Source organism: Peromyscus eremicus, chromosome 23 (assembly GCF_949786415.1).
Source record: "Peromyscus eremicus chromosome 23, PerEre_H2_v1, whole genome shotgun sequence".
NCBI lineage: Eukaryota > Metazoa > Chordata > Mammalia > Rodentia > Cricetidae > Peromyscus > Peromyscus eremicus.
The window spans coordinates 2,786,751-2,799,026 of record NC_081438.1 but is presented as its reverse complement, the minus strand read 5'-3'; the positions used below and the strand labels follow the sequence as shown (position 1 = coordinate 2,799,026).

The 12,276-nt window shown below is 50.3% G+C and overlaps 1 protein-coding gene across 1 annotated transcript in view; it reads left to right on the top strand.

The window, feature by feature from the left end:
- The window catches only part of Grk3 (G protein-coupled receptor kinase 3), a 94,913-nt gene that overhangs the window by 57,759 nt on the left and 24,878 nt on the right, over positions 1 to 12,276 (top strand). The window contains exons 8-11 of the mRNA XM_059249127.1: positions 1,411 to 1,502; positions 2,465 to 2,564; positions 8,747 to 8,825; positions 10,369 to 10,499. Of these exons, the coding sequence (XP_059105110.1) occupies positions 1,411 to 1,502; positions 2,465 to 2,564; positions 8,747 to 8,825; positions 10,369 to 10,499 (402 nt within the window). The remainder of the gene's footprint in view (positions 1 to 1,410; positions 1,503 to 2,464; positions 2,565 to 8,746; positions 8,826 to 10,368; positions 10,500 to 12,276) is intronic.

The window sequence follows — 12,276 nt, the reverse complement described above, 5'->3', positions numbered from 1 at the left end:
AAACTTCCTCTGCCCTAATGTCATGAGAAAGTACTTTGTTCTGGAACGTTCTCCCCAAGGGTTTTCAGCACAGATGTCCGTGTACAACTCCGTGCACTGGAAGGCAGGCTCCCGTGCTCACGGAGAAGCAGTCGGGACCTTAACTTTCTTTTCTCACGTTTGTGGGAGAATGAGTTTATATGCGCAAGAAGGGCTATTTTAAGCTGGAATTGATTGACCTCAAAAATAACAGTGTCAATGCAAGCTTTCCACTTAATATAACGTCTGTGCAGCCCGGGCTCTTGCCACGTTGTGACGTTTCCTTCCCCAGTCTTACTGTAGGATGTAATAAAAGGAGCAGAATCTTTTGCTAGAATAAAGTTTCAGAGTTGTTTTATAACCTTTTCCTTATTTTGAAATTGGCAGAAGTAGGGGTTGGGTATTTAGCTCAATGGTAGGACACTGGCCCAGTAAGGGTTCAGGCCTCAGCATGAGGGACAAATTTCTCTGTCTGTCTGTCTGTCTGTCTCTGTCTGTCTCTGTGTCTCTGTCTCTCTCTCTGTGTGTCTCTCTCTCTGTCTCTGTCTCTCTCTCTCTCTCTCTCACTCTCTCTCTCACACACACACAGATACACAGGCATACACACACAGACACAGACATAGACACACACATTCATATATACATAGACACGCACATAAACACATATCTACACAGATACACACACATATACTCACACACAGACAGACACAGGCATACACACACATACAGACACACACATATATACACAGATTCACACACAGACACACAGATACACACACACACACACACACACACACGCAGACACACACACTTCTTTCTTCCTTCCTGGCCCCTGAGCTCTGTTGATGGAGGGAGCACATGTGTAAATGAAGTCTCTTTCCATGGCTCTCTGTTATGTTCATCTGAGGCGTCCTGCTTCCCACAGCTGGCCTCTCAGCATTTCCAGTTAGAAGGACGTTTGGCCTGAAACAGCTGCTCTTGACACGGACGCTTGTCTTACCCCCAGACAGTGCCTGGAACGGTCTGATTGTCCCCAAACTCTAGGCTGCCTGGTGCCTGAGATCACTTTTCATTTTGTCTAGGAATGCTACACTCGCTTGGCCTGAACGAGTTAGGGTCACGGCTTGCAGAACCCCCAAGGTTTTCAAGAGTGGAGGGACCGTCCCCTCCCACACTGCAGCCCCACACCTGTCTCCATGTTGGGCCTGTGTGTCATGGTGGCCGGGGGGAGTGGAGGGAAAAGGCGGGTCCCCGTTACACCATCCTGTGAGGCTCATCTTTCAGCTTAAGCAATCTGTCCTGGAAGGGGAAGGTGACACCAGGGTGTCTGCGCTTTGCCCCAACACGACGTCATGTGATTTTGTGTCTTCATTTTGTCTTATGCTTCCACAGCTGACCATGAACGACTTCAGCGTGCACAGGATTATCGGCCGAGGAGGGTTTGGGGAAGTTTACGGCTGCAGGAAAGCAGACACCGGGAAAATGTGAGCCTCTGTCTTGTCTCACCAGGATCGTTAAGAGTGCTTTATGGAGGCCTCGGTCCCACAGAAAGAAATGGATGCTTGAATTTGGACAGTAAGCCCGGCCCTCCACTTCTTAGGGCTGCTGTGAAGCCAGCAGGAGCTGCATATGGAGCTCCCACGCCAGGGGGCCATCCTGGAATTGCTACCTGCACAGTCATGAGAGCGTCTGTGCAAGCAGAGGGAACACTAAACTTGAGCACTGATCTGCTTTTCCCTTAGGTCATGTGACAGGGTCTCACTGTGTAGCCCTGGCTGGCCTGGAACTCGCAGTGTAGACTGGGCTGGCCTCAAGCTCTTAGAGACCCGCCTGCCTCTGCCTCAAGGCATTCCCCAACAAGCCTGGGGTAACGGGGTGAAGCGAATGTGCCAGTCACACAGACTTTAGAATTTTCTTTCAGTTTCCCGCTGTTTTACTGAAAGCATTTTTCCCGCTTTCTCCATCTGTGATGGTTCTTGCAAATTTTAAGTTGTCAGCTGTCCCCCTCGGCTAATCAGCCGCAGACGTGAAAGACCACAGGACATGGACGAGGGTGGGAGAATCCAGTCAGGGTCTTACAGTGAAGACCTCATAGAGCTAAATCTGATCCACACCTTCCCTTGCCCTGCCACCCCCCCCCTCAGACGCTCCGGGGCAGGAGCACACGTTACATATTTATTTATTTGTTTGTTTCTGCTCCATACATTATCTAAGCAGCATCTCTACCCACGTGAGGAGAGACATCCCTCTAGTATTGCCTGATTGCTTTCTTCCCATAGTGCCGGCAAAGTGGAGATTCCCTGCAGGCCCCCCCTCCCCCCGCCCCCGGAGGGGGGGATCGTCTTGCTTTCTCTCAATGCGGTAGAAATACCCCAGCAGTTTGTGTAGCCTGGCGCGGGTTCCCGGCCTAGACTGCACCCACCCTCACCCTTCACCGTGTTCTCAGGTACGCCATGAAATGCTTAGACAAGAAGAGGGTGAAGATGAAACAGGGAGAGACGCTGGCCTTGAACGAAAGGATCATGCTGTCCCTCGTCAGCACTGGGGTGAGTGGCTGCCCCCCACCCCACCTCCACTCCCCCACCCCCACCCCACCCCCACCCCCGGCGTCTGAACTCTTGGTGGTTGGTTTTGTTTGTCCCAGCTGATGGCGAAGCAGGTTGGACTAGGGTGGGTGAGGGCGTGGACACAGAGAGGGCCATGCTGGGTGGTGGTGGGTGGAGCATAAGGCCAGCGCAGCCTTGCTCCGCAGACCCAGCCCCTCCCTCGGAACCGCCGTTCCCCTCCCCTGGCTTCCTTCTTTGCAGAGTGTAGTGCCAGATAGTGGACCTCATGAGGAGAAGAACATTTGAATGTAACTTTAAAAATTGCCTACGCGATGGAAAGCTAACCAGAGGAAGAAAGGTGGCCCCCTGCCCGTCATGAGCCAGGCAGAGGGCGGGACTTCCACTCTGACTTATCTGTCTGGCCCTGTGGCTTGGGAAATGAGCACTCGGTAGTCAGGCATGAGCCCTGGGTTCAATCACTGTACCACCACCACCACCACTACCACCAAAAACCCCAGAGATCCAACCAAGGCAGCTTCCCTTGTCAAAACCTATGCGGGCATGTGGACACCAGAAGGCTATGGGCCAACACTCTGAGCAGGGCAGGGGCTTGGGATCAAGGGCTTAGGATGGAGCTGTATACCCTGGTGCAGTATCCCTGTCATAATCGGAGGGCGATTTCTAATTGTCACCTCCAGCCATGTGTGGGGCCCTTCTGACAATCCTCCCTGCCTGCAGGGTTTGAAAGCACCAGACCTTAACGGCTAGTCAAAGAACCCCTTCAGCTGGTGAGAGGGCTGCGGAGATGCAGAACGGATCCGCCCCTTCCAGGTCTTGGCCGCACGGACCCAGGCTCACTTTCGGATCATCCCTTTGGAAGCAGAGTGGTTTTTTACAACCAGCTTTTATTGAATTGATGCCGATAATGATTCCAAGCACTTCTTTTCAGAGCTTCTAGAAGGAATGTTTGCGAATGAAGCAAAATAACCGTGTCATTTAGGTGAACTGTAAAATGAGAACGGGGCTCTAAATAATCCCTCATTAAGCACCCCTGCCGTCCAACTCTGGACATTTAGCCTCATTTTTTAATGAATTATTTCAGAGCTCCATTGGTTTTCAAGAAGTCACATGGAGAACGTATTTTTTTTTTAATTTTTGATGTTGGAAATATACAAAGCCATTTTGCTTTTTTTTTTTTTTTTTTTTTTTAGTATTTCCTTTTTTCAGACAAGGGTGTGTGGGTGATCTTTGGTCTGACCTGAAGAGAATAAATTTGAAAATGATGTTACATTGGGCCACTAACTTGAACTAACTGAAGAGAACCCAAGTCATGTTCAGATGTCGATCCTGAGGCCGTTTTGTTAATGAGGACGCAAGTGCATCAGCCTGGAGAGCTATAGTAAAGTGGCTTGGGATGGTCAGCATCTGGCCCTGCATATCCTGGATGCATGTGACACTCCTCCTGGTGTCCGCTTGGCCCTTGGATCAAGGACACTTGCAGGCTGCGGGTTCTGAGGCAGTACCCAGCATCCCCCCATTTCCGTTACGCTACCACCTTTGGTCTGTTTCCGTGATACCTCATCCATGATAAGCACTATGGGACTTGAACTAAAGCCATGAACATTGTTACCACTTACCCTGGGGGAGCAACTGAGCTAATGTAATGTAATGTCTGGGGGGTTTCTCAGGTGTGGCGGGGGAGGGTCTGGCCACAAGTGTCTGTACAGTCTCACATAAGTTTGGTCAGATGCCCAATGAGGGCATATCTGAGTTCTCCATAGTCACCTGTTGCTGTTAGGCACTTGACCCTCCCGCAGAGACCGGAGAAAGCTCTGGTGGCAGGTGTGACCAGGCCAGGTGAAGTAGCTTTGGGTTTTCCCAGGCATGAGCATGAAGGCAGGCAGAGATCATCACAGGGCTGTGGTCTGAGGCCGTGAGAAAAAAGGCTTGCCTAAAGGAATTGAAGGACTCATACCTGAATGGCTTGTGTGTTCAGAACTTGATGGTCATGGCTGGGGCTGGTTAAAAAAAGACGGTGTAGATCCACCCGGCTGGAACTGGGTTGAGGGGAGCCTGTAGCTGGCACTGGGTGAAATCACCTTATAGGGAGCTATGGGGATGCTCAGGGGACCAGGGGATGTGGGGCTTCCATCGTGGCTGGCTACCCATTTTTTTGTGGCCTTAGGCAAGCAGTTCCCTATTCAATGGACTTGACTTTCTGGTCTTTGAATTAAGGAAGTGAGACCTGCTGGTTTTTGTTTTTGTTTTTTAAATTTTTGTAGAACCTCTGATTCTAAGTCTAAAACTCATTCATTATGTCACTAAAGACGCTCGCTCTCTCAGGGAGACACAGCCAGCCCCTTTGCAGCTTTCTCAGGGCTGTTGTTAGAAGGACTACAAGCCGTGGTGTCCCAGACTCTCCCCTGTAAGGTCCTCTGGTGTCCTGGGTACAGTTCCCTACCACAGCTGGGAAAGACCCTGGCCTTACTGAGTTTTGGGTCCACCCACTTCTCTATTCCACTGAGCTGCCCATTAGATCACAGGGAAATTGCTCGGGGAGTCCCCTGACAATGAAGAGGGAACTGGGAAGCAGAATAAGATGATGTCCCCAGAAGGTCATGGGGAGATCTGGAGAAGCATGTGGGGCCTGTGCGGGCTAGTTTTCTGTCAATTTGACACAAGCTAGAGTCATCAGAGAGGAGGGAGCCTCAATCGAGAAAACACCTCCATAAGATCTGGCTGTAGGCAAGCCTGTAGGGCATTTTCTTAATTACTGATTGATGAGGGAGGGCCCAGCCCATGGTGGGTGGTGCCGTCCCTAGGCTGGTGGTCCTGGGTTCTATAAGAAAGCAGGCTGAACAAGTCATGGAGAGCAAGCAGTAAGCAGCACCCCTCCATGGCCTCTGCATCAGCGCCTGCCTCCAGGTTCCTGCCCTGTTCTTGTCTTGGATTCCCTCAGTGGATATGTAAATCAAATAAACCCTTTCCTCCCCAGCTAAGTTTTGGTCATGGTGTTTCATCACAGCAAGAGGAACCCTAAGACAGGGCTTCAGAAGGCCACTGGCTCACAGAAGGATAGCTCTGTGCTTCTTGTACTTGAGGGTACATAACCTTTGGCATCAGTAAATTCACCATCTCAACAGAGGACCAAAGAGGAATCTGTTGTTCACCTTGACCCAGTTTTCTCTAGAACTTATGGAAGTGAGTCCAAGTTTGTACCTCTCTCTGCCTCCGTGGTATTAGGATTGCAAGCTCTTTAATGTGGATTCTGGGGATCAAACTCAGGCCTCTTTCTTGCATGGCAAGAACCTTAGAGACTAGCATCTCCCTAACACTGAGGTTTTAAGGAAGTTATACTGTGGAAACCTCAACATCTTCTTTGGATTTTAATAATTCACAGTGTTGAGAAAGTCTATATTATATGGATAGGCCAAGTTATTGTTGAGACCTTTTAGTGGTGAGGTGTAGTTGGAATTTTCTTTCGGCCATCAACCAGCTCCCAAATAAGGACACAGAGACTTATTAATTATGAATGCTTGGCTTTAGTTTAGGCTTGTCCCACTAGCTATTTTAACCTAATTTAATCTGTTTCTATTCATCAACATTTTGCCTCAGGGCTTCTTACCTTTCTTTCATTCTGTATGTTCTACTTTCCTGCTTCCTCTGTGTCTGGCTGGCGTATCCCTGGCATCTCTTTTTCTTTCTCCTTTCCAGCCTAAATTCCTCCCCCTACTTACTCTCCTTGCCTGGAAGTCCCAGCTATACCTCCTCCCTTGCTGTTCAACAAGGCTGTTCAACTTTTTATCAGACTACTTAGGTGCCTTAGGCAGGCAAGGTAAAACAGCAACACATCTTTACATAGTTAAACAAATGCAACACATCTTTGCACAGTTAAATATTCCACAACATAAACAAATGCAACACATCTTTGCGTAGTTAAACAAATGCAACACATTTTTACATGGTTAAACAAATGCAACACATCTTTGCATAGTTAAATATTCCACAACATAAACAAATGCAGCACATCTTTACATAGTTAAACAAATATTCCGCAACATAAACAACAGTGAGGATGTGTGAAGAATCTGGACTGGTGAGTCCTGTGGTGAGTCCAGCAGAGATCTGAAGAGTGATCATCAGGAGATTCAGAAGTCTTGAAGTCACCCAAGGCTTGGGACACCAGCTCCCTGCCCAGGCCATTCCTCTCCTGAGCTTTCACAAGGTGGCTAGCTCTACTGTTAGCCTGACCTGTGTGTGGCGGGCTCTGCTTCTCTCTCCCTGAGAGCCTGAGGTGGCCCGTGTTGCTGCACATGGCAGTGGCTTGATGTGTAGCTGGACGGCAGGGTTGGCAAGAGCTGTGTGGCTCCGGGACCAAATCCAGCTTGAGGTTGTCTTCTAGACAGCCCGTGAGCCCAGAACGGTTCTTCCATTTCTAGATGGAAGGACAGGAGACGGAGACTAGATGGAGACACTGGGCGTGGTCTGGGGGCCTGAGCGACTGTTTAGCTCCAGGAACTCGTGTGGTAGTAGTGTGCCTTCGCCCTGACTCTTCTCTGAGGCCTTTCCTGGGCTAGGCCAATCCAAGCAGAGCTGTGAGGCAGTTCCGGGAGGTGCTTCTGCACCCACGGCACAGATGGGCCCCGATTGTCTACTTGGTGTGCAGTTGCCAGGTCATGGGGTCGGCAGATGCACAACCTGGGTAACGGCTCCAGACACCTGGTCACAGCTTGGCAGCAAGATGTCTAAATGGTGGCATTCGTGTAGAGTGTGAGCTTAGGCCACGCTTGGGCTTTGTTGTATAGATGCTCAGCTGTTCAGCACAGATAGAAAACACTGACCCTGCCTGTGGCCCTTTATGTCTCATTTATTGCACACAAGAGACCATCTACATTTGTGCCCATTGGAGGTTCTTCCTTGGCTGTACTGTTTGGGCTTGAGCTTAGGCCATGCTGTCTGAAATACATTTACCTTATAGGCAGTATTCTGTGTTCGTGTGTGTGTGTGTGTGTGTGTGTGTGTGTGTGTGTGTGAATGTGTGAATGAATGTGTGTGTGTGTGTGTGTGCATAACTGTGTGCATGCATGTATATGTATGCACCTGTGTGTATGTGCGTATGCATGATATGCACTTGCGTATTTGTGTATACATGTGTGTGTGTTTGTATTTGTATGTATGAGTGTACATGTGTGTACATATGTGTTTTTCCATGCATATATGTATATATGCATATGTGCATCTGTGTGTGTGTGTGTGTGTGTGTGTGTGTGTGTGTGTGTGTGTACGAGTGTGGGGATGCTTGTCCACGCGTGTGCCTGTGGAGGCCAGAGTAGATGCAGGCTTCCTCTGTCACTCTGTACCCTGTGTTTTGAGACAGGGTCTCTCTCTGAACCTGGAGCTCACTGACTTGGCTAGACGGACAGCCGGCGAGCTCCAGGGATCCCTCTCTCTGCCTCCCCAGTGCCAGCATTCCAGCGTGTGCTCAGCATGTGTGGGGCATCTGAACGCAGGTCCTCATGCTGTGCAGCACCAATGTTCCCAGCAAGCCCCATAAGAAGTCATCACATCTACCTGTGACTTCCTCACTTGTTTCTCCATAAAGCGTGTCTATACTTTTTGACTATTTGTGGTCCTGCCCATTAACCCACCTGTCAGCATTCAGTTCTGTGAGGCTTCTGTGGAGTCCACAGCTGATCCAAGGGACACGGACCCACGTTTACTGTTGAGTGTTTCTGTCAGTCACTCGACAGCTTATTTTCCACCTTCAGAGGTGAATTTCATTCTGATAACACAGATGCTAACCACCCTCTCTCTCTCGGCTCTTCTGAGTCCAAAGCAGAGATTCAGATACATAGTTGACTGGCCAGGACCCAAACCGTGGCCAGCAGAGACCAGTGGGGCAGTGGCGTCCGTGGAGGCTTTGGTCGTTTGAAGGGGCTGTGATCAGAACAATGCCAGGTTGAATCAGGCTGAGAGAATGCAAGTCCAGCTGCTCCCGTGGTGGCCCGTGTCTCCGTGTCTTTGTCATCCACGGGATCTGCTGCTCCATGGCTTCTGAAGTGACCAGTGCATGTCGCACTCAGTGCCAAGGAGAAGGCTCAGCGGGAGTCCGCAGTGGGGTGTTGGCTGGGGGACGTGCTTTCTGGGGCAGCTTCTCACAGGCTTGTGTTCACCCACTCTAGGACTGTCCCTTCATTGTCTGCATGACCTACGCCTTCCACACGCCGGACAAACTGTGCTTCATCCTGGACCTGATGAACGGTAAGCAGGCCCCAGGTGTCTGGCTGCCGTGGAGAGCCCTGCATGGCGTTCATTCTGAGCTGGTGGCACCCAGGCATGCTGGGGCTCCGTGAATCTCTCCCATAATTGGAGTCTCTTTGTAGTTGGAGGGCGTCTTTGCCCTTTGGTGTTTGGTAGATTGGTCTTGCGACACTGGCTGTGATTTTTCTCTCAGTCTGCCACCCTCTCCCTGGGAAGCCGGGTCTCAAAACGTCTCACAAAATAAAGACGGGCCTTGAAGTTTTACCTTCTGGACGGCAGCTGGCCTCAGCCTTTAATTAGCTTATTTGCTGGGCTCAACTCTTAGGAATGAAATATCTTCCAAGAACATAGGCCAAAGATAGACATGCGTTGAGAAGCCGGCTTTCAAGGGCCCGTTTGTGTGGGTTCCGCCTTGATCTTCTGTGCCTCCCAAGTCCTCAGGACTCTGTGTTCGTCTTTGAAACCATGAACAGCCACCCCAAAAAATGCACAGACACAAAATGTTCAGCTGGAAGAAAGTGCTTTCAGCGTGAGAATGTGATATTGGAGCGCTTGGAGTATTTTTAGGAAACGCTGAAATAAAAGATGAACCAACCATTCAGCCATTCAGATGCACTTTTTTTTTTTTTTTTGGTTCACTTGAAGTTTTATTATGTTTCGAGGGTTTGATTTGAGATCAGATCTACCCTCAAAATAGGAAGGACAAAAGATCAGTCATGAGTCAAAGATGCCAGAGCCAACAACGCATGCCCTGCAGATCCTGTGTGTGGATGGGCAGAGGGCTGAGGGCAGAGTGGCCCCTTCCCTGCCAGGGCCAGGCTGGCGGAGGCTGAGCTGGCCCACTGGAGAGAGCTTGGGGTCCTTTCTTTAGTGTCTCAGTGTGTGCCCAAGGAGGGAAGAGGTGTGTGGAGTCCAGGGCAGCAAAGTCGGACACATGCCAGACTTTATCAAACACCTCCTCCCTGCCCTGGGCCCCATGGATTGTCCTCGAAGCCACACAGCTCTTTCCTTTTCCCAGCATTGTACTTTGAACAACTCTGAGCTCGCGGCCAGGGTGACTGTTTTATGAAGGCACTTGGATACCCTTCGCCTGGGTTTTGTCCGTTATACTTCACTGTTTTGACAGCATCAAATCTTCCTCCATGGGACCAATGTTTAAAGTTTCTCTGGTTTAGGTTTTTTTTTTGTTTTTTTAAATTGTGGACTATTGAGTCAGTCACTGCTCTGGAACGCTACACAGGTGGGTTCAGTTACTGGGCAGGTTTAAATCATCAGTGGTTCAGCTGGGCCCATGTAACTGGCAGCAGAGCCACCAAGCCCCAGATGGTGGCTCTGTCTCATCCATGAGACACGGTCTCACCCACCATCCCCTTGAAGTTGTCTCTGTAATGATGTAACTTTGGCCGAGTTACAGGACTCAAAGACACATGCCAAGTCAAAAAGGAAGGGTCATCCCCCTTTCCTCCAGCACCCTTATTTAGGGCGACCCCCGTCTACCCTCAGTGGACACTCTGTGACCTGTCCCCTGGGTCTCCGGTTGCAGGGGGCGACATGCACTACCACCTCTCCCAGCACGGGGTGTTTTCTGAGAAGGAGATGCGCTTTTACGCCAGCGAGATCATCCTGGGTCTCGAGCACATGCATAACCGCTTCGTCGTCTACAGAGACCTGAAGGTGAGGAGGGGTCGGGTCATGCCCAAGGCCCCCTGGGGTCCCCCTTTCCTGCCCTAAGGCCCTGTCCCTTTCCTCCTGGTCCTGACTCAGCCCTGGCTGTGTTGTTCACTGTGTGGCCACAGCAGGAGTGGTACCTGTGGCCAGTCCCTGTTGTCATGACTGCCTCAGTGCCTGCTAAGGCGCTGGGTGAAGAAGCTCTCCTACGCGGTCCAGGAGTTACACAACAGAGGAGATGCTGGTCAGCATATTCGGGGCATTTCTCTTTTGTATATTATCATGGTTCAGTTGACACTCACCAAGGAACAGCTCTTGCCCTGCTGGTTGGTCAGGGTTTGAGGGGGATAAAGACGAACCATGTGCCAAGATAAAGGATGATGGCATCCTGACTCCCGTGGGACAAGGCCAGTTGGATGGGAGAGGGGTGGGTTGTGGATTGCAGTTCGGCCTGTAGAACTTCCCGGAAACTCCTCGCTGGGCTGACTGGCAATGAAACTGAGCTGTGGCTTCTTGCTCTGGAGCTGTGCTTCGTGCTGGGGTCTCCACGAAGGAGGGATGGTGGGTGTGTCCATGGTGACACCATCTGTGTGTGATGCAGACAGAGAAGAAGACAAAAGGGATGGCCGTAGCTAGGGATTCTGTTTCTGTGGTAAACCACCACAACCAAAACCAACGCAGGGAGGAAAGGGTTTTATTTCATTTTATGGTTTGTAGTCCATCATGAAAGGAAGTCAGGACAGGAACTCAAGCAGGGCAAGGGACCTGGAGGCAGGAGCTGATGCAGAGGCCAGGGAGGGGTGCTGTTCACTGGCTTGCTCCTCATGGCTTGCTCAGCCTGCTTTCTTATAGAACCCAGGACCACCAGCCCAGGGATGGTCCCACCCACCATGGGCTGGGCCCTCCCCCATCGATCACTAATTAAGGCCCTACAGACCTGCCCACAGCCTGATCTTACGAAGGCATTTTCCTCGATGATTGTTCTCCCTTCTCAGATGGCTCTGGCTTGTGTCAAGCTAACAAAACCAAACAAACAAACAAAATCGTTAAGGACAGAGACCCTAACAGACTCTAGACACGTGTGCGATGTGTAGGTAGCGAGGAGAGGGGAATCGGTAGGGCTGACAGTTTACTGATAGGATGAGAAAACGCCGAGAGAAAGTGTTTGCCTCGCACTTCCGTCCGGAATGATCTGAGCCCGTGGTGGTCTGGGATGAAGTCCTGTACCTCTCCCCTAGGTTCTGTGAGAGGGACATTGTGTTGCTTGTTTGAGGCAGGCGCCTCCCTGTGTAACCCAGGGCAGCATGGAACTTGAGGTCCTCCTGTCTCGGCCTTCCGAGTGGCCGGAATAAGGACGTGCCAACCTGTCCTGCTAATGATTGATCTAGGAAGCAAAAATGCTGTATTTTGGTTTTGAGTGTGCACGCACGCACGCGCGCGCACACACACAAACACACATACATATATTTTTTTTCTCCAGAATACTTCTGTGAAATCGAAAGTGTTCTTTGGGTTAAAGAATTACTCTCTTAGCTTTTATGTGCGCATACAGAAGAAAAGATAATTTTTTTTTATTGAGCTAGAAATAACCAGATGCTGGTGGGCTCATGGCGTGGTAGTTGTTCATGAATTTTGTGAGGAACCAGATACACGCTGACAGCTCATGGAGCTGCAGCCCTTGTGTCTTGAACCCTCGAAGGGCTTCCGCCCATCGCTCTGCTGCTTTTGTTTTCTAAGGGGTGTAGTAGGCAATGCTGTTGATTTAATTCCCATTCGAGTTTAA